At 34.5% G+C, this 22,820-nt stretch overlaps 2 protein-coding genes and 1 pseudogene across 2 annotated transcripts; all 3 read left to right on the forward strand.

Moving 5' to 3' along the window:
• Window positions 1-1,445: 1,445 nt before the first annotated feature.
• LOC129309827 (uncharacterized) lies at window positions 1,446-10,017 on the forward strand. Its single transcript, XM_054951555.1, has 13 exons — window positions 1,446-1,676; window positions 1,873-2,021; window positions 2,429-2,520; window positions 3,997-4,110; window positions 4,565-4,895; window positions 5,326-5,505; window positions 5,689-5,769; window positions 6,657-6,875; window positions 7,035-7,177; window positions 7,266-7,432; window positions 8,592-8,809; window positions 8,926-9,018; window positions 9,461-10,017. Exons 1-13 carry the CDS (start codon window positions 1,484-1,486, stop codon window positions 9,662-9,664), a joined length of 2,184 nt encoding a protein of 727 aa, XP_054807530.1. The 5' UTR covers window positions 1,446-1,483; the 3' UTR covers window positions 9,665-10,017.
• Window positions 10,018-10,892: 875 nt separating this feature from the next.
• On the forward strand, window positions 10,893-11,348 carry LOC129308999 (uncharacterized). The gene has a single exon (XM_054950349.1). The coding sequence runs from the start codon at window positions 10,893-10,895 to the stop codon at window positions 11,346-11,348; it is 456 nt and encodes a 151-aa protein (XP_054806324.1).
• Window positions 11,349-14,614: 3,266 nt separating this feature from the next.
• Window positions 14,615-22,547, forward strand: LOC129309000 (protein CHROMATIN REMODELING 24-like; annotated as a pseudogene).
• Window positions 22,548-22,820: the final 273 nt, after the last annotated feature.

The raw sequence follows: 22,820 nt of genomic DNA on the forward strand, positions 1-22,820 counted from the left end.
TTAACTAAAAAATATTCAAGTTACCCAAAAAAATTAATGGGTTCATTTTTTTACCTTTTTTATTGATATTTAAAAGATTCTAGTTATAAAAATTTATTTACTTTTATTTTTTAAAAAATTAAATATATAAGTTGGCTAAAATAATATTTCAAACGCATTTGTATAAAAACCTTAATGAAACAGGAATTGAATATAATAAAAAATAAATTAATCAATATAATTTATGTTTATTTTTTATTAAATTTTATATAAACTTAGATTGTGCCTTGTGCGATGCCTAGAGACACATTATTGATGCTTTTTTTTTTTGCCAGCATTTAAAATAATTTTTATGGTTAACTGAAAATAATTTCTGTGTTATTTGTCACAACAAAAATAATTTATTGAAATTATATTATTTAGAGACGAGTTTGGAAAACGTACACAGTGTGTTTAGATATATGAGGATTTCAATTTAAACTAAATCCTTTATTTATATATGTAAAAGTCTTTGGATCTAGGTTGAATTTAAACAAAATTTATGTTTATTATAATTTTTTTATAATTTTAAATTTTTTCTCATACCTTAATTATTTAAAATTTCACAGATTCAAACTTTCACATTTTCATTATTGATGTGTCTATTAGTCTCGCCAGTCCTATCATTTTTTATTTTTAATTTTCACTGATTAAAAAATAGAGATAAACTTATCACTTCTAATATTATATTTTTGCTTTAAATTTCAACTCATATATCTTTAACCTTTAAATTTTTTTTTTGCACTATCAAAACAAAAAATTTTAAATATATGAATTTTAAATTTAAAATTTAAATTCAAATTTATTAATTCAAAAGCTGCAACAAGAAATTTAAATTTAAATTTGAGAGAGGGAAATTGCATTCTAAGAAAAACGTGAGCAAAGATGATGCCGATGATGTTGAATCTGACGGGATAATTGGGACTCCAATAAGCTCACGTACTCCTTCGTCCTCATGTCTCTGGCCTCGAAGTGCATCATCCCATTTTGCCCTTTCAAGCCTGCTTCGCCACGTTCACTCTCTAGAAATTGAAGAACACGTTCAACACGAACACAGATCCACATCATAATTTATATTCCACTTGGCAAGAGTAAGAGCCGCTCGGCGTTGAAAATTAAAGGTGGTTAATGATAGCTAATAGTTTGTTCACTCTTACTCTCACTAAAATAATGTTACAGTATTTTTTTTTTTTGCCCTTTTTGATTGATATACCTTTGATTTAAGTATTTTTATCTTTTTGTCCAAATTAAAAAGAAGGGAATAAAAAAAATAGATATCAAATTAAAATAAATAAAAATAAAGTACATTTAATTTATAAATTAGTTGATATCTAATTTTTTCTTGTAAAAAGAGGGAGTATTATTTTGTTTGAAAAACATTCTCTTCAAAAAAGAAAAGCCCCCATCTTGCTTCGTTACGTTACGTTGCGGTCTTGCGGATGAAGGGATAGAGTAGGCCTGAAGAATGGCAGCAGCGACGCTGCTTACTCTCAATCTCTCAGGCTTTGGCCGGCACCTCTGCAAAACACTCTTATCCACACCCTCTCCTCACCGTTTTCTGAAACCTCATCTCCTTCCCTTCCGCAAGCAATTTCGCGGTCCACTCTCCTCTCTCTTCTCTTTATCCCGCCGCTTCTCTACTTGTTCCACCTCTACAGGTTCCACAATTTCGCGTTTCACTCTTCAATTTGGAGTATTCTTGTTAAATTTGTTACTATTTTGATTCTTAATTTGCTCAATGCTTCGTTGCTACGTTATTTTTCTCTCTCACCAAACTGGGAAAAAAATAATTAGCTGATGGATTCTGGGCAGATTGTTTTTTGCCCCAATACTTACCGATCCGAGATTTTTCAGATTTGGATTATATTGGAGTAGCAGATGAGAAATATGATGTCATTGTAGTTGGAGGAGGACATGCTGGGTGTGAAGCTGCTCTTGCAGCTGCCCGCCTGGGGGCAAGAACTCTTCTTCTTACGCTAAATATTGATCGAATTGCATGGCAGGTTGCTAGCATTTTGCTTACCATTTGTGTTTTATTTGCTGACGTATTTTTACTTACATTTCGTGGTTCATCAAAGCCTTTGTTCGCTCGCTTTGCACATCTTTCCATCAGCGCCAATTGAGTGGCCGTGCCAATGCTGTCCTTTTTTTTTTTTGCATCAGGAATTTATAACTTGAAATTCCGTTTGTCATTACAATAAGTTAAAGGTCGAAACTTTTTTGTTTTTTCATATATATTTTCATGATTCTAAAAATCAGCTTTTCTATGTTTGAAATTTCATCTGCCTCCACTTCCAGATATGCTTCCTCTACCTTCCTCCTCTATTTGATCACGACTAGGCACAAAATGCAACACGTGTAACTCAATCCTAAAACATTAAGAGTTTCTAATGAAGACAATTTGTTGCAGCCTTGCAATCCAGCAGTGGGTGGACCTGCAAAGTCTCAATTAGTTCACGAGGTTGATGCGCTAGGTGGTGAAATAGGGAAGATTGCTGATAGGTAGTGTCAAATATTTATCAAGTTCCACTGTAGTTCTTTAGCATTAGATTTGTTTTTCTTCACTCTATATTTTGAGGATGTAGTTCTGTATGAATGCAATGGTAAGATGAAAACTGGCATCTTTATATTGATTTGTGTCCCTCTCTGTCTCTCCAGCATGTGTACCTGTCTATTTATGTCAGCAAGTATTATCCCACCTTTTTCTTTTGAGGTCCTTGAAGTATCATCTATCTTTCATACGGAGTTCTGATAAAACAGGAAAAAGAAATAAACTACCAAGTCCTGAAAGGCTACTAAAATATAGCCTTGAACAATGGCCTGATATATAATTGCTAGAAGAACTTCTGTTTTCTAATAAGGTATTTCTAGAGTCTTTGACCATTGGAGATTATATTAATTTGTTTCTCAGAATAAGGAAAAAGTAGCGACCAGAAGTTGCTGGTGTCTCCTGGACAATTTCAAATATATTATGAAATTATCAGAGTGAAGCAGTTGTGTTCATAAAGAGGGAAAATTATTTGTAAAATGATGTTATCTACTATCACGAGCAGGAACCCTATGATAGTGAAACAAAAAATAGATGACTTGGTGAATTCATCCAGTAAAAGTTAGAACTTGAGAAATCATTAATAAGATATACTTCCGGGATACCTGCCTCCATGAGAGAGGGGGGGCTTTGCATACTCTTTTTTCCCCCTAAATACATTTTTACCTGGTTTCAAGATGTTGAAGTGAAGGGCTTGGCAAATTGTTATTCCACTCAAGCTATTCAATTGTCATTGATTTAACTACGAGTTTACTCCTTGGAAAAAGAAATTAGGTTAAGATATTACTGGTTTCTCTTCTAATAAGCTTATACTTTTATGTCATAAATGGTCTACATTAGAAAATCTTGATTGACAAGAAGACACATGTGAGGTCGCAACTCTCAATAACTTACGTAGAATGAATTTTGCTTTTGATTTTACCTAAATTGTCAGACACAAAGTGATAAATGATATAGCATCCTGGTAAAACTAAAACATATCTTGTTCAAGCTTATATCTATAGAAAAAGTTATCTGTTTAACTAAAACAAGGGCGGTGATCTGACAAAGAGCAACCGTCTTTGCTTCATTGACTGGCTTAAACCTTAGCTTTAGGCTTCTAAGAATACAGTGGTTCTCTAAATATGGGATGACTCTTGGATCAGCATGTCATTCTAATCTTCTCAAAGAGTCTGAAAAAATTGGCCTTATTTCTGTTGTGGCTGATAGAATTCAATAAATGTAACACCTCTTGCTTTATTTCCTTCTGATTGATGCATCATCCTCTATTACTACATTGAATATATCCATTTTTTCTTTTTGGTGTACTCTTATTATCTTCCTAAGATGTCTGAGTTGTGTTTCTAGTAATTTACATATTTTCATGACATGCTCTAGTTCGAAAAGTGAATTTCTAGTAATTTGCTGCTCACGTTTATATTCATGTTCAGATGCTATTTACAAAAGCGTGTGCTCAATGTCTCAAGAGGTCCTGCAGTCCGTGCACTACGTGCTCAGACTGATAAAAGGGAATATGCCATGCAAATGAAAAATGTAGTAGAAAGGCAAGTTTTTGTCCATAATCTTTTTACTTTATTCTTTGTCATTTCATGCATCTATTTATTGCTATAATTCTTGCGCTTTTTATCTAGTGTATTTTTAGCTTCCTATGATTACATAATATTTGTCCACATCTTTTCTGTGTTGTTTATGTTGATTCTTCACTATTGTATGGTTGCATAGTTGTTCATAGTTTCTTTCGGAATTACTCTTATTGTCAGTCCTGAGTATAATTTGTAAGAAAGTAAGTAAAATGTTATCTACATGATGAGAGAATTTTCCTTATTCTTCAAGTTTGTGGCAAGTAATAGGGCAGAGGGAGAGATAGGAATCGGAACTCTAGACCAACCTTTCCTAGTATAATTTGGCCCTTGCTGCCTTTTGTTTTGATCACATGCTTTATGCATTTGCCCGTTTATTATTTTCATCATTGGGCATCATTTATTTATTGTTTTGCAGCACCCCTAACCTTTCTATTAGAGAGGCTATGGTCACAGATATTTTAGTGGGGAAGAATGACAATGTGGAAGGTGTGTGCACATTTTTTGGAATGAATTTCTATGCTCCCTCAGTTATTCTCACCACGGGGACTTTTATGAGTGGTAAAATTTGGGTCGGTAGGACTTCTATGCCTGCAGGCAGAGCTGGGGAGTCTGCATCACATGGGCTAACTGAGAACTTGCAGCGCTTTGGTTTTGAAACTGATCGATTAAAAACTGGAACCCCAGCCCGAGTGGACATTCGCACTGTAGATTTCTCAGGATTGGAACCGCAGCATGGAGATGAAGAGGTGATTCCATTTGAACTTTTATGTATGTTCCGTATGTTTTTTTGGTCAATGCATATCTGCAATAGATTGAGTTTTGATTCAAATCAAGTTTTCTTGGTTTGTGCTTTGCAATGGTTTTGTCCCAACCTGTTATGTTATGGCACACGCGCGCGCACTTACATGTTCAGTAAGCATGTGTCATGATCTCGAGACATATTCAAATGTGATAGTACATTGCTACTTGTAGAATTATGTCTGCTCATCTTAGTTTCAGGCTGGTCCGTTCTCTGTTCTCTCTCTCTCTCTCTCTCTCTTCCTTTTAAAATTCATTCTCTTATTGGCTTGTTTGACAATGAGTATAGTTTATGATGCAACTATGTGATTACCATTACTCTCAAATCTTAATAGTTATATATTTGGATTTTCCTGGAATGTTGATTGAAAATGACAGGTCGGCTGGTTCAGTTTTGATCCTGATGTCCATATTGAAAGAGAACAAATGTGCTGCTATTTAACCCGCACTACCAGTAGAACTCACCAGATAATTAGAGATAACTTGCATGAAACTCCCACTTACGGAGGATGGGTTGAAGCTAAAGGACCTAGATACTGTCCTTCCATTGAAGATAAGGTGTGTTTAGAAAGTATGTCACTTGCCACCCCGGGGGGGGGGGGAGTTTTTGATATCGCCCCATTTTATTATTCAGACCAAAAATCAATCTCAACTAGTTTTAAGAAAACGTGAAGTCTGCAGCGTCAGCTGCGTTGGGATTATTTCTAGTTCCCCCCACTAACAAAATATTGTTCACTTTAGATTGTAAGGTTTCAAGATAAGGAGTCTCATCAGATATTTCTTGAACCGGAGGGCCGACATGTGCCTGAGCTGTATGTGCAGGTATTCTTTTTCCTCTCTTTCCCGTGAATCATACTCATAAGCTATACTAAAAGGTGTAGTTCTATCTTGTGTGCTGGTGATTAATTTAGATGATATAAGAAGTGAAAAAAGGCTATGGGTTTTTCACAGATATGTACACCCCAAGAGATATTAATGCAAGGAGTTTGAAACTGCCTATGTCTGGAGTATGAGCAAGATTATAAGTTTGTCATCCATTCTTTCCTTCTTGAAAGACTCTCGGAAATTTTAAAGTTTAAAATATTACAGATTTTATGAAACAACAAACAGAGAGAGAAAGGGAGAAAGAACAGGCATTTAATGTCTTAAGGGACGAAGATATGTAGATTGAAGGAGGCAAATGACTGAGAGATAAGTGTTGGGCAGCTTATAGTTAACAGCTTTTATCCAAGACGGAATTACTGCCATTCTGGCCGTGAGTGTACAGAAAAGGGTAAATAATCATGTTCAATATTTAATTCTTGTGTGCAGAATGCAGATAGTATTCCATTGCCATTCTGGCCGTGAGTGTTCATGATGAAGCTAACTTTTTTTGTACATCTGAAAATCATTAACGCAACTTCATCCTAGGATATCTACCCAAATTCTTACCTGCTCTGACTGCTTGAGTTAAGCTTGGGGGCATGATTGAGCTAACTTTTTAGGTCTTCATGCCCTTTCCAATTTAGTTTTTTAGTTTACTGTTTTCTTAGTTTTAATATGACTGTCTTTGAGCATCTTTAATATAAGATAGAGTTCCCAAAATTACTACTTTTCTGATGACTCATGAGTTAGTACCTTGCAGTTGTTAAATTATAGTTCATTGATCCCTTGAATACCACTTGCAATAGAACAAAATATACGTCATTAACCTTTTCTTCTTCTAGTAGGGGTTTTCAACTGGTTTACCTGAGAGACTACAGTTACCTTTGTTGAGAACTTTACCTGGACTTGAAAACTGTTCAATGCTGAGGCCTGCGTATGCTGTTGAGTATGATTTTTTGCCTGCTCATCAATGTGCTAGATCTCTGATGACAAAGAAAATAGAAGGATTGTTCTTCTCAGGTCAAATAAATGGAACCACAGGCTATGAAGAAGCTGCAGCACAGGTATTATGCCTTTGTGCTTCTAAATTCCATTTAATTTTGGTTGCGTGTATTCTTAGTTATATCTTGAGAAAAAGCAGTTTAGTACCTTGGTTTATTTTGTCATCCTGCTTATCTGACAAGATTTCTTAAAATTTACAATAACGATTTTTTTCTTTGCAGGGCATAATTTCTGGCATCAATGCTGCTAGACATGCGGATGGTAAGTCACTTGTTATTCTTGAAAGGGAGAGCAGTTATATAGGAACATTAATTGATGATCTAGTCACTAAGGACCTGCGGGAACCTTACCGTATGTTGACAAGGTATGCTAACTGAAGTTGTAATTTTCATGCTCAGTGATGCTTTCTTCATTTGTTAACAAATGTATATTTCTACATGCGCCTTCTCCAGCCGGTCAGAGCATAGATTACTCTTGAGATCTGATAATGCTGATAGTCGTCTTACTCCATTGGGTCATGAAGTTGGGTTGATAGATGAGAGACACTGGAAATTGTATCAGGAGAAGCAGGCTCGGATTTCTAAGGAAAAGAAGCGATTGAAAAGTGTTAGGATTTCAGGTTCTTATTATTTATTTTTCTTGGATATTACCTTATTCTTTGAAGCTGTATTGGTGGAAGAAGCTAATCCTCAAAGGGATGCTTGGGGGACGGGAGGGAGAGGAAAGGGATAAAGAAAACACAACAGATCAATTAGTCCTGTTTGAACAAATTTGTCTTTTTGTCAAAAGGTTAATTATAATGCTTTAGTTTCTTAACAAAAACTTTAAAAAAATGACGGATATTTATAATAATAAATGAATTGTTCCCCCTGAAATTGGCAGAAACATGAGGGTTGGTGGGCTTCACAGAATTTTAAAGGCTCAGTGAAATTCCACATTTCTCTCCGCTCTTTAATAAAAAAGAAAAATTATAACAGAGAAAACCTTTCACATTTCAATGAAAGCTTTCTTCCCTTCACTATTTTCCAATCCAAACATACCCTTAAGGAAAACAATTTACTGTTATTTTTTCTTAGTAACAAATATTTCTATATTAATGCATGTTGATCTTAGTGCAGTTTTGAGCTTGGTTTTTTGTTGTCAATTTCGAAGGTTTCCAAACTCTGAAAATGAATGGCCTATGAGCCGCTTACCATTAACTTGAGCTATTGCTATAATCTAATCTGCAATGAACAAACAGATGTGCCTTTTTTAGTAAATGATAATGTAGTGAGAAACTGCAGAGCCTGTGTAAAAAAAAATAAATTTCAAGCCCTTCCCTCTTCACTGCATGCTGATCCCACTTAATGGGATAAGTGTTGTTGTTGTTGTTTTAAATCCTCACTACATCTGCCTGTGAATACAGTCATTGAACTTATATAGTCTAGGTATATCCATTTTAATGTCATGTAGAAATATAAATAGTTTATAATTGCAATTTTCCACTCTCTTAGCAAGTGCTTACCCTTTCTCTTTTCCTTTTCAGGCAGCATTACCATATCTTATCTATTCAATCTTTTACTTTCTCAACAACAACAACAACAAAAGCCTTATTTTATTAAGTAGGATTGGTTACATGGATTACACGATACCATTGTGTTCTATTATCAACCAATTTTTTAGAAATATTGTTAACTAAGAGAATCTTCTACTTTCTCATAGTAATAAAATCTTTTTCTGTTATAAAAAATATTTTGTTATTCATAACTACCATTGTTATCCTTCTCACTTCTGTCCAGGAGGGGATTTGGCTGCTGATGTCATGAATGTATCTGGTCAGCCAGTGAGGGACTCCTCAACACTGGAGAGTCTTCTTAAGAAACCACACATACAATATGGAATTCTTGATAAGCATGGTTTTGGGAACAGCAACTTATCAAGAATGGAGAAAGAATGTGTCGAGATTGATATTAAGTATGAAGGCTTCATCTTGCGTCAGCAAAGCCAGCTTCAACAGGTACGGGATATACATGTCAATTAAAGGAATCTTGAATCCATTTAAATTTTACACATTTTAACATAGAAGAGGTGTATTAAATGTCAAATTACACGACTGTGTTGACATACCTGCAGATGGTCGGTCAACAGCATAGACCACTCCCTGTGGACTTGGATTATTATGCAATGACAACTTTGTCTCTTGAAGCACGTGAAAAACTCTCCAAGGTTTGTAACATGCCTGGTTATCTATATATGGTTTATTATTAGAGTTAAGTTTTCTACACATTCTCACAAATGAAAAAATAAAACAGGTGATGAGATCTCTTAGGAGTCTAATGGAATAAGAAACTGGTCATTATATTACTCATGCCTATGAAAGGAAGAGAAAAATAAATCATTCTTCTCCTTAACGTTGGTTTAAATCTAACAGTTCTTAGTGTCTGTTTGGATCATGGAGAATGAATAATAAGGGGAAGAAAGAAAGTGTTTACCATGTCTAAATCTAAATAAAAATTTCCCCCTTCACTCCTTACATTCTGAGTCATGAACTCAGAGAGAAGCATCTGTTCCAAAGATTGATACTTTCTGCTGCCAATAAGAATCTATTCTCATAGCTGCAATTTTGTTCTTGGGACTGAACCATGAAATATCATTTAAATGATTGTAGGTGAGGCCGCAAACCATTGGTCAAGCAAGCAGAGTTGGTGGGGTGAGCCCAGCAGATATCACTGCTCTACTTATTGTGCTCGAAACCAATAGAAGGAAAACTCGAGAACAAAAGAGATGCCAAATGTTAAATGCCATTAGAAGAGATACCCAAGAAGTGGTGCCTGAAGTAGTTCCTTTCACCGAAACGGTCAGCCCCGGATAAGTCTATTTCTACTTGTAAGCCGTGCTAAAGCATGCATCTTGGTGGCTCGAAGATCTACTTTAGGCAACCATGTTCATGGAGACAGTGTGTAGGACTTGGTTGAGCCAATTGATTAGTGTTAAACCGGACAACTTAAATTTTTGAAACACAAACCCCACCCCAAAAAAAAAAAGAAAAAAGAAAAAAAGAAAATGTTTATACTTCATAGTGGAAATAGAATATGTATGGCTTGTATAATCAATGGATAGTTGTCAGAATGACTTTGCTGGAAGTTGTGTCACGGAATGTTGATAAACAATTTACAAAGCCCCCCAGGGGTCACTAAACCGGGAAGACGCCTATTTTTGGTCCTATTTACCTTGACCAGCTGATCAAGTTAGTCTTCTATTATTTCATAGTCTGAAAATATCAAACTAGTCTTGAACCCAACCTAGTTATATCATATACTTATTTATTTTTTAGTTTCTAGAAAACTTGGGGAAAAAGACTGAAAAAGTTGCCTACTACACTAATTCATCAAATCTGAAGTTCAGAGGAACCTCTCAGTAGATTCTAAAATACAGAAACAGAAAACAAATTAGCATAATGAAGAAGACGTGAAAGAACAACAAAATGTAACACTAATCATTATCAAATTTTATATAAGCTTTTTCATGTTTTGATGTTCTCTCTTTATACTATGTCAATATGTCATGTTAGAATTGAGTTTGAAGAGGAAACCACAGAATTAAAGTTTATAAGAAAAGGAAAAAAACAACACGCACACACACCCATTGTACGTAATCAACTATAATAATCACTTTCTAAATGGATTGATCATCGTCCAAAACAAAAAAGGATTGATCAAATAAAATAGGAAACTTTGTAGAATAGAAAATAATATTAAATATAAAATTTCAAATACTAAATCATATTTAATTACATTTAACATATGTGTTACGTCAAATATGGGTCGTCTCCATTTGAATTAATAGCAAACTCAAACCCCAACTTCCACATCCATAAATGGAGCCCGCTTCGTTCTCTCTTTCACACTTTGTGAGCGAATTTCATTTAACATTCCTTCTTGTGGGTAAACAAACTTTTGAACAATATACAATCTGGAAGATCCACACCTCTAATGGAACGTGAGCCATGTTGATGATTACAATGGACAATGATAAAGACGAATCCATGATCTGTGCTTCACGTTTTTGATATTGTTCTTCATCTCCTACTCATCCAATCAATGCCTGCACCGGAATTCAGCAATGGCCGTGCGTACATATGGATCACCGCTTGTATCTTGTTCACCTGCATCGTCGCCGGCGGCGCCTGCCTCGTCGCTTACGTGTTGCTTCCTGAAGACCAAGTGGAGTCTTGGTTGCCCGTGGCTGGGGTGGTATTGGTTTGCCTTCCGTGGGCGTTTTGGCTCTTAACTTTCATATACCGAATCGTTTCTCGTGCCTTCGGATTTAGGGTTAGGTTTGGGGGTGGAGGTGGAGACGGAGGACGAAGAGCTGGAAATGAGAAGAATTACTCTGGAAATGATGATATTGAGGGTGCAGGTGGTCTCGCAAATGGCAAGGGAGATGTTCAATTCGGAGAAGCCGGAGGAGCGGCGGCGCGTGGTGGACTGCAGAGGACGTCGTCGTCTGTTTCAAACGAGAGCGAAATGCCATTAGCGAAGTCGTTGAATTCGTGATCGAATTGGGAAAAAATTTTGTCGTGTCGTATTTGTGGCTCTTGCCCTCCATGCAAGAAATTAAACTGATCAGCTCGCCGATTTCTTTTCACAAATTTTGATGATCTTCTGTTTTGGCTTTGGCCTGTGACTGATCTGAGGAACATATAATTATACTTCAGCATCTTGACGATGACTCTACCTCATTTATCAGATTAAACGAGGGATATAAATACAAAATACAGCAACATGAGAAGATTCACGGAAACTTTTTGTTTTTATTTTTTTTTTGTTTTAAAAACAGGTTTTTAATTAGGAGATTAACATCTTGCTCAGGATCTTATAGAGGATGTGAATTTAATTATTTAATTAATTATCATAGGCTTAAAATTTCTTAGTTATTGATTTGATACATTTATGAATATGATATCATATCATTGATTGATTATTATTTCAGTTCACTTCTTCAGGAATTATTTGCTTGTCATTTTGCATTTGATCTCCTTGTTCTTTCTTATTTGATGAGCATGGACATCCATTGTAAGGTACATGAATGAAAGTAGTCTTTTGTCAAAAAAAGATTAACAAATGACTGTTTTTTTTTTTTGTAATGAAAAACTGTAACTACTAATCAAAATGATTATAAGCTGTAATTAGTTGAAGACTTCCTTTTATCATTCATCACCTTTTTATAATAAGATGGAGGTTGATCAAATGTTTGGTAATTACTTACTCTATCCCAAGCATTAACAGCCAAAAAAAGGGTACAATAATTTGCTTCCTTGTAAACAAAGTTAACAAAAAACCATCAAATCCCTACTCAAAAGCATCCTGGCGTCGTTAATAACATCCCTGAAAGGGTGTTGTAGGAACTCATATCTAGTAAGTAGTAATCGGATTCAAAGTTTCCACACAATCTGTGTAAACTTGCACCTTGTGGTACTTCCTTTCCCAACACAACTACACACCATCGATAATACCAATTAATTTAGTAATAGTTGGGGGATAGTAGCCTATGTTTGCATTGAAGCCAGCAATCCACAAAAGCAGAGCAATCTCTTATCACACCACCACATTTTTCAATTCCATCTTTGATAGAGCCATCAATATTCAATCTAACATCAACCTCAAGTCTTACCCATTTATGGGAACAGATTCTAGCATTCTTTGCTATCAATTGAGATATGTAAAATATTCATAACCATTCTAGCTAGCCTTATGTTACAGCAACACCAGACTCAAGGCTCTCTTCCTCCTCACAAGAGAAACCTTACTTGTCTAGTAAACTTTTTACCTACCTCTCGCAAATTTCACTTTATCCTGTCTTCATTGTTTAAACTTTGGAATATATGCAACATCTGTGTCTTAATCAAGCTAAACCACATTTCTCAAGCATGAGGACAATCTCTGAGTAGGTGCATAGCATCTTCTATCATTCCGCATCCAAGTAGACATAAGTTTGAAGACAACAATCCTCTTATGGCTTGCAGATATGTGGTGTGTAATCTATTCTTAGCAAGAGCCATGAAAGGATCTTGATCTTCTCCGAGCCTGTCCATCCCCAAATATTGCTCCAAAATAAATCATCTGAGGAATGAGTACCTGCAAGAAAAGATAGGCAGTATCAGATACTAAAATTTTCATCGTCAGAAGCTCCCCAAGTGTATATCTCCTCTCCTCTCTCAGCTCTTGGTATGGGTGTGCAAGCAATTTTATGAGCAACGTGACTAGGCAAGCAGTTTGAAAGTGTTCCTGTCCCCCACAAAGGTAACATAATCAGCAACCAAATCACTAGCATCATATGAGGTATAGTTGCCACGTGTGAAAGAGGTCTATAACAAAAGGACCATCATCTGTCAGTCCAAAATGTTGTGGACATACCATCTCCCACCCTTCTACCAATACATACAAGAAAGTGCCCCAACAAGTGACAATATTACGCCAAGTTAGAGAGACCTCTGCTCTCCGTTCGATTTTGGGAATAATGCCACTGCTTGTATTTGGACTTCAACACTTGGACCCGCAATGAAATCCATTATCAAGCATCTTCCAACGCAGTTTGAAATTGAAAGTTTTATTTTGCTTAGAAAGATCTTGGAAAAATGACAAGGAAGTATCCCATAAGAAAATTAATGTCAAATTAAGATTCTTCATAACTAAAATTTTCAAATTCAATATTTCTTCTCTCATATTTTAGTATTAAAATTTTTTATTTAATATTAATTTTTTTTAGGTCCTTATTTATTATTCTCCTAGAGATCTTTAACTTCTAAAGTTACACTTTTATTGTCCACAAGAATCTCCTTTCAAGACAATAAATGCTTTTTTTTTTTTGCCATCAACCAAACCCCACGGGAAGCTTCTACATAATTTTTCCACCTCATCAAGCAGTTTTTGAGGTAGAAACATGGTCTGCACGTAATAATTGGAAATTGTTGTAATCACCGATTTTAGTAACATAAAGGACCGTTGGCTTTTGTTTTTGCTTTCTGTTATTGATTTTTTTTTTATTTTATTTCATAATGGAGACTCAAGCTGTTAAAAAGCCTAGCCCCCATGTCATCATGTATGGGAGCCAAAGGTTGGGGACATACATGTGTGTGTTTATAATTTTGTTACTTTGCGATTCTTCTCAATTACTCCCCTGTTATTCTATTTAAAAAAAAATAAACGGATGGTGTTTTTGATAAATCAATTCATATAAATAAATAAAATTTTAATTATTTTCTTTTTATTATATATTTTCACAATTTTCTATATATATAAAGACAAGGGGCATAAAAAGGAAATGATTTTAGAAATGATATATTATATAAAGATAATTGAAAAATTCTTATTCTCTAGACAATACTGCATTGATCAAGAGTGCTGTATCATCTACCTTATATCTAATATTTGATCAAATAAAATAAATTTAGTGTAAGACTATGACGCTTTTTTCTTGGCAATAACACTATGATGCTCTTTTTTTTTTTTTAAATGGTAATCAAGACTATGATACTTTTTATCAAGATTCAAGCCTTTGGCAACATTTCCCCGCTCTCAACTTTTTTCACCTATTTCAATAAAATCTAAAAATAAAATTCGAGTACTTGTGTTTCGTACAAAAAAAAAAATTCTGGTCGCACATGTAAGTTTGTAATAAAATAAATATTTTTAAAATTTAAAGTTAAATTGGTTGCAAAATTTTTAAATTAATATTTTCTTTTCAAGTTTTTACAAGGAAAAAATTTCAATCCAGTTACGCAAATGTACAGATGCGCGCGCAGAGTTCATGAGATCTTGAAATGACTAAACGAGGCCTGGAGATGAGGGTTCCTACGAGACAAAAACCCAAGCGGCCAAGGACAATTTTGGACTTTCAGAGCTTCCTGCCGGCGACTCGCACAGCAAATTAGCCATCGTCGCTGCTCTATTTTCTGCAATCACGTACAGTAGTGTGAGATTCTCATTTTTCAATGTCCGTCTCATATTCAAATATTGCATTGAAAGCGGGAAGCCCAGGAGTTAGCTCCGTTGCATTGTAGTACGTGCCTAGTGAAATAGCCCATTGATTCTCCATTTTCATCCTCATACTCCATTTTCATCGCTTCGAACTTGGCTGGCAAAAGTGGCAAGAAACCATTAAGCCTCAACGATAGCCATTATCGATTCCTCCATGACCCTTGTGCTCCTCTGAAGCCCTCCTCGAAGCCATCTGGTACCTTTTTAAAAAAAAAAAAAAATCTCTCTCGTATTCTGCTATTTCTCAAAGGGAGAACTATAGTTGGCTTGATTTGTTATTATTTTTTCCTTTGCTTGTTCTTTTCGCAGACGACGAAGATGAGTCGTCGCCGATAATAGCCAAAGGCAGAAGGCGGCAGCAGGGCAAAGCTTTACATAGGGATGACAAAAACGAGGAAGATGATAGCATCCCCCGATTTTCTGGGATCACCGACTTCGATTCTGTTATCGGTATTCATCCATAATTGTATTCTTTCTTTATGTAAGACGACTGTCGTTTATTTGAACCACGCTCGGCGGAAGACGAAAAGCCGATCAAGGCAGAAGGTAGACGCCTTCTCTGTACCGTCTCGCCAAAGGAAAATAGTAAAGATAAAGGTGATAATGTTCCCCCGTCTAAAAATACGACCGGCTTTGACACCCACAGTAAGCACGCTTTGTTTCTACTTTTCACTTGCCTCCATAGTATTCATGTATATCGTAAGGAACTGAAATCAGGCATTCAACATGTGGAAGATGATTCGGACGATTCTGTGGAATTTCGGGATCATTTTGATTCTGAGGATGTTAATTCTATAACTTTGAATGGGCCACATCCCACATACAAGTTGCCAGGCAAAATTGCAAAAATGTTGTACCCACATCAACGTGATGGTTTGAAGTGGCTTTGGTCTCTGCGTTGTCAGGGTAAAGGTGGAATCCTGGTGGATGACATGGGTCTGGGGAAAACAATGCAAGTAAGTGACGAACACTTGGCAATTGCTTTGCAACATCTGTTGTACATAGATTATGAATATTGGGTTCCTCCTGCAGATTTGTAGTTTTTTAGCTGGTTTATTCAATTCACGCTTGATCAAAAGGGCATTGGTTGTGTCCCCAAAAACCTTACTTCCCCATTGGATCAAAGAACTATCTGCTGTCGGTCTTTCTGAGAAGACGAGAGGGTGCGTCTGCCTCACTTTATTTATTTGAATTTATATATTCGCACAAACACAGTTATGTTTCTAGCAGTGCAAATTCACCAACTTGCATTTGCTGTAGTCAGGTATTGGTTATAGCTTATTTGACATGTTCAACTTAAGTTATAATAAACAGCAAATTAAATATATGCTCCTGAATTGTAAGTTTTAATGAACATGGAAGGAAAGGAAACGTGTTACATGTCGACTTGAAGTTGAAGATGCGCTTCATATTTGGCAATTGAGGATGTCTGTAGTTGCAATGCATTTTCCTTTTTAAAAGAGCGAGCACCGTGAAAATCAGAGAGCGACCAGCAACACCATGAGCGAGAGAGAACAATGAAAGTCTTCACCTGAACCCGAGAAAATCAATTATCGAGAAGGCAGAAGCAGAGACGACAGAGAATCGCGAGGAGCAGTCGAGATCGCGAGTGAGAGGAGAGGCGAGACCGAGCACCTGAAGCAGAGATGGCCAAGACTCGCGAGCAGAGGCTGAGATTGTGAGTGAGAGGAGAGGCGAGGCTGAGCACTTGAGGTCCTGAAGCAGAGACTGTCGAGAATCGCGAGGAGAGGCCGAGATCGTGACTCATGTGTGAGACTGAGAGGAGAGGCCCAGGCGTCCTCGTTCCGTGATCATCATAAGGGTGCTTCGCAGCCCAAACCCTGGATCTCATCCCTAATTAATCTCTACCTTTTATTTTAAATTTATTTTTAATATTTTTAATATTACATTATTAAAATAAAAATTTTATAAAAATATAAAAATTTTAATATTAATTTTAATATCAAATTTAATATTAAAATTTTTCATATTCTTTTTTATAAATTTTTATCTTAATAATCTAACATTAAAAGTACTGAAAAATAAGCCCCAATGAGCATCCCGTGCTCATCACGGTTGCGGACGGGAGGCCAAGACATGAGAGGAATGAGGCTGACTGAGCTTAGGCTTTTCTTCCCAAGCGTGAAACCATGCATTTTTAAGGGAAGCAAAAAAAAAAAAAAAAAGATAATAGAGTTTGGAAGGTCTTTGGAGCTCGAGCTTTTTTTCAGAATTTATCAGAGTTAGGTTTCAAAGTTTAATTACCTTAAAAAAATTAATTTTTTTAAAATTCAAATTCTTATTCAAACAGGCTCTTCAAACTCAATTCTTATTTTTTACTCTATTTTTAAGTAGTAGTTTAAACTTATTTTAATGTTTAAATATTTGATTCTTAAGGTTTCATGCAAGCTTAGTTGTGTGAATATATCATATTATGATCTTAAATTTGACAAATTTGATGCTATCAAACTTATTTGCTTGTATTACCATTTAGGATAAAGGTGTTCTTCTTACAACATACCAAATTGTTGGCTAACATTCTAAATCATTTCGAGGAAATTATCTATCTTATGGTGAGGAAAGTGAAGATAGCCGCACATGGGATTAAATGATATTTGGTGAGGTAAGAATGGTTTTACTTATCTTGAAGTCCAACTAATGTCTAGTTTTCATAATTTAGGTCTGACTTTTATTGTACACCATCTTTTCTTGTACATGGTTCTATTTAACTATTTATCCCTCGATATGTTTGTGTCTATCGTTATTATTATTTTTTTTCCACTATAGAGGCTGTCTGCTTTTTCTCTCATTTTGTTATGAAACGAGGAAAACTTAAAGTTTCATTAGGACAAAAAGGTAGTCATAAGAGTTTTATTTTTCCACATAAGATTTAGGTTTGTCGTGCTTACCGTCTGCCTTAAATTCTGCTACCTATTTTCTTTAACCCTAAATTTTAGCAAATACAACTTTGCAGATTGTATCATAAATAATTAAGGCTTACATTTTTATTTGTCAAATTGCTTTGGGCCCTAATCTTATAAAGAACCCAAGCACACAGAGAGCTAAAAGTTTGCTAGAGATACCAAGTGCCCATTGCATAATCATCAGTGGCACGCCATTGCAAAATAATCTGAAGGTATTTCATGAAGATTGTTTTTGTTTTGTAACTAATATATTCTTCAAATATAGCATCTGCATTGGTTTTTGTAATTTAGTTTTTATTATGGTAACCTGTTGTGTGATTTTCATTCTTAAATTTTCAAACAGGAGTTGTGGGCCTTGTTCAATTTTGGCCATAAGAAATGGTATTAGTCTTTTTCATGCTGCCTTATGATGCTGTTAACTTTCTCATATGTTTAACTCTTACTTTTACTGTGTCAGGTTCAAAGAAAATTTTGAGTCAGCTATACTTCGCGGAGATGACAAAAAAGCTTCCGGGCGAGTGAAGCTTGTTGGTTCTTCTGTTGCGAAGGTAATAAAATTTGTGCTCTAAAATTTTATTTGCAATGGTTTCCAATAAAAAATAGCAATAATCTTTTTTTTTTTGATGCAAAGTCAAACTTTGTTATATATAAAAAGGTAGTGCAACATAAGGACCTAATTAAGATATTTGGCCTGCACGCAAAAAAAACAAACAAACACAACGGAAACGTAAAGCGACAGAAAGCAAAATGCAAGGGCACCGTAAAACAACCCCAAAAGCTCGCCTCCAAAAAAAATTTCCCTCTTGAATATCCTCCCTTTCTTTCTTTCTTTCTTTCTTTCTTTCTCTCGTTTCCTTATCATCTTGAAAGTCTATTCTGTTTGTCTTCCATTTGTCTTTCCATCAATTGCAGTAAATTTATATGAAGTATTCCAAATATTAACATTTCATGCTAACTCATGTTGTCATCTTCGTGCACTCTTCTTATATGATCATGTAAAACAAACTATTCAACATCCCTGCTCATAATATTTAATTTAATCGTATGCTTTAAATTGTGAGAAAATAAAGTACCATTAGAATATGTCATAAGAGTATGCTGAGCTAATGATTTCTTTTGATTAAACATCTTACTTAAGTTTTCATTGATTCTATGAGTTGGTTGCAAATATGCTTGCCTTTTATGCTCTTTTCTCTTCCTTTCTTTACCTTAGATACAATTTATTGCCTTGTGTACATGCATCTCATGTATCACGTGTTTTCAGCTCATCCCTTGATCAATCATCAGTTAATCAGTTAAAATGATGAACCCCTAATGCGGTAATTGGTACTTTCTTATCAGGAGCTGAGAGATCTTATTCAGCCTAACTTTTTAAGACGCCTAAAGGGAGAGGTTTTTAATCAAGATGACAAGAATCCAGCAATGAAACTTCCTCAAAAACGAGAGATTATCGTGTGGCTACGATTGACTAGTATTCAGGTTAGATGCAATTTTTTTTTTTTGTTTATTTTAATTGTAAACAAGGTCAAATTGAATTTGACTAGTATTCATGTAGAGATACCTTTATGAAGCGCTTCTAAGGAGTAAGATCGTTCCTTCATCAGTATTTGATGACGACTTACGGCTTGTTGACTGTCCGCTGGCTACACTTACGGTGATTTTTCCTGATATAATATTTACTATACTTCCCTTCTCAATATTGTTCTAAGCTCTTGCCTTTATAGAACTATTTTGTCACCCGTAATTCCCCCGCCTCCTAAAATTTTGTTTGATCTAATGTCAATCCTTTTCAGATTAATTGTAAAAGCTATTTGCAAATGAACTAGGTTTTGAAGAAAATTTGTGATCACCCCCTTTTGTTGACTAAGCGGGCAGCTAAAGATGTTTTGGAAGAGATGGACTCAAAGCTAAAGACAGAAGAAGTTAACATTGCAAAGAAATTAGTGATGAGCGTAGCTGATGTTGCTGACACTAACAAGTTCAAGGCTAAGCATGACCTTTTTTGCAAAATATCTTTCATAATGTCATTATTGGTGTGTACTAAATTCAAGAATTGATATTTTGGCATATTATTTTTTGTACTCGATATATTGTATATATTTGATATTTTCAGGATAATTTAATCCCACAAGGACATCATGTGCTTATTCTTTCTCAAACTGGCAAGATGCTTAATCTTATTTAGGTTAGTACAGAATTTATTTATTTTGCTATGTTTATTTCCAACTCTCTTTCAACACAAAGAGCTAAGAAAAAAAAAGAAAATGAAAAAAAAGTAACAAAGAGAATATTAAAAAATAAAAGAAGTTCTGCGTCTAAAATTAAACAATAGATTATAAATATATAAAGTTTGAAAAGTATCTAATCAAATAACTTTAGCTATTTTAATGGGATATATATGGTAGTGGAAATGTTTATGCATAATAATGGAAACTGTGAAGTTATTTATATCATATTAACTCATTAACGTGTGCTGTTAGTCTTGTATTTGTTGTTAGATCCGTCTTTTATGTGTAGTTGTCCTTGTCTGCACTAGTCTATGAAAGTGTATATGAAGTTATTAGTGATATTACATAGTATGTTTTATGGAGATTCTCGTGGGTTTGGAGGAACATAGTTCAGATTCCAACTCTAGTTTTCTAAGGTCCCGTTTGACACAATGGAACAGTTTTTTTATGAAATTAAAATCAGAATTGAAATTGAAATTGAATTAAATTTTAAAAGTAATTTAGTTTATCCTATTATTTAGTTAATTTAAAGCTGACTGATGTATCTTACAGAATCCATAACGTCCAAAGGTTTTAAATTTGCATGTATTGATGGGAGAACAAAAGCTAGTGATAGAACAAGGATTGTTAATGTAAGTATTTTGTATTGTGACATAAAATAATTTATTTGAAATCTTCTTATTTAATTGCTATTTTTAAATCTTTTTTAATGTCAGGATTACCAAGAAGGTGCTGCGGCTCCCATTTTTCTCTTGACATCTAAAGTTGTTCGTTTAGGGCTGACGCTTACGAAGGCAGATCGTGTGATTGTAGTTGATCCTGCTTGGAACCCAAGGTATAAAAATATGATTTTTATAATCTATTCAATATCTAATCGATGAAATCAGAATTAGAATTTCAATTTAATTAATTGTTCAATAAAAATATTGGAAGATGATGCTAATGGACTATTGTGGTTGAGGGTTTTCGTAATTTTTAGTTGATACAATGCTAAGGTAGACAGTAATATATTTATTCCAGCACACAATTTTCTTTTTTTTAATTTTGCTTCTTCCAAAGTAGTTTGATAGATTTTTCTTGTCCTGAAGTCTTTCAGAAGATAATAAAAATAAGAGAGAATGATAAAGAGGTCTTAAAAAAATTAATTAATTTAATTAGATTGCAAGTGTTAAATTTTAAAAATTTACAACTCAATCCTTAATTTTATAATTGTATTATGATGAATTTGTAACTTATTTTTTAAATTTTAACATAGTTGAAGAATAAAAAAATTATTTCTTCTATTAAAATTTAAAAAATAAGTTACAAATTTATCACAATAAAGTTACAAAATTAAGAAATTTGGTTATAAATTTTTAAATTTAACACTTAAGACCCAACTTAAATTAAAATGGCCTCTTTGTTATTCTCCCTAAGAATAATGGAACATGTGTTTAGTTTGATAGTAGTTTTCTGAATATTGAATTATTCATTGCTACTACTATCTTGATTCTATGTTAACACTAACATTAGCTCAATAAATAGAATTGGATAATGGGTTTTTAGCAAAGTTTGAAGAATAAGTTGCACTATTTCTAATTTGTGAATAGCGTCGCTTGTTATGTTTTTAATCGTTTATACACACAATTCCTTGTGCAATTGATAGAATTTGAAAAAAGATCCATATGGTTCATGACTTGTGAATTGTGTAACCTGTTATATCAACAAAGCAAGATCCATCTAATTGATTTGGTATGACTATTGTACATTTTATTGCACTCTTTACTTTAAGTATGCATTCTTATTGCACTCTTTACTTTAAGTATGCACTCTTTACTTGCGCTTTGAAATTTTTGCTTTGGCCTAATTCACATTTTGTACTTCTTGAGAAAAGTACATCAAAATGATGCTTTTTTAGATTTTGATTAAATCCATGACACTGGAATTATTTGATTTTCCAGGTCTTCAAGGGGGGTTGTTTAAAACAGCAAGAGAGCATAAAGAACAAATTCGGTAGTTCAGCCAGCATATACAAGTGCAGTAAGAGTATTGTTTAGGATTTGAATTCGATGAGACATTGAATTTCATCATCACTTTAAAATTATCAAAATATATTTAAAAAGAAACTCAAAACAATCACCATAATCAGAATACTTGTCAATGGCGGAACTAGGTGTATTTAACGGGTGTGTATATATATATTCTTTATATTTTTAAAACTAATATAGTAAATATATTTTTTATTTTTAAAATATTTTATAATTTTACATAATTATTACCTTATATTTTTTGGATAATAAGATTATACTTGGGCCTCCCTCTATATCCCTGCTGTGTCCCCCCAACACTTGTCACGTACATAGTTCCCTCTAAAATCTTTAACAGATAAGTGTAGTAACGTTTTCATTCATCCTTTTCAGGATCTTCGAGAGCTTTTTAATATCCCTAAGGAGGGCTTTGATGTGTCTGTTACTCAGAAGCAATTAGAGGAGGAGCATGCTTGCGAAGATACAGTGTATGAGCTTGAAATAATGAAATCTGAGCATAACTGCGAAGCAATAAGAGTGATGCACGTAGTTTTCTGATTCTTGACTATGCATTTGTGTTGTTTAGGGATGACTCGTTTAAAGCACACTTAAGAGTTCCTAAAAAGCCGAGGCATAGGCGAAGTTAGTCACCACAGTTTACTCTTCTCCAAAACAGCAGCAGTTCAAGATTTTAGAGTGCCAAGGTAATTAATGTTTCAAGGTTATTAACATATTATTCCCTCTGTTCTTATTTATATAAGGCATTTGAGATATTTTTTCACATGATTTAAGAAAAGTTATTACATTGTTTTATTTGTTAAGATATGACAG

Source organism: Prosopis cineraria, unplaced genomic scaffold (assembly GCF_029017545.1).
Source record: "Prosopis cineraria cultivar Desert tree isolate PC_DT_omini unplaced genomic scaffold, ASM2901754v1 PC4, whole genome shotgun sequence".
In the NCBI taxonomy this organism is placed as follows: domain Eukaryota; kingdom Viridiplantae; phylum Streptophyta; class Magnoliopsida; order Fabales; family Fabaceae; genus Prosopis; species Prosopis cineraria.

Excerpts from the sequence above, each read along its gene's own strand:
- LOC129309827 (XM_054951555.1), top strand. The coding sequence starts at position 1,484 with ATGGCAGCAGCGACGCTGCTTACTCTCAATCTCTCAGGCTTTGGCCGG. Across the intron at positions 2,022-2,428 it reads TTGATCGAATTGCATGGCAG|CCTTGCAATCCAGCAGTGGG; the intron begins GTTGCTAGCATT and ends AATTTGTTGCAG. Across the intron at positions 8,810-8,925 it reads AGCAAAGCCAGCTTCAACAG|ATGGTCGGTCAACAGCATAG; the intron begins GTACGGGATATA and ends ACATACCTGCAG.
- LOC129308999 (XM_054950349.1), top strand. The coding sequence starts at position 10,893 with ATGCCTGCACCGGAATTCAGCAATGGCCGTGCGTACATATGGATCACC.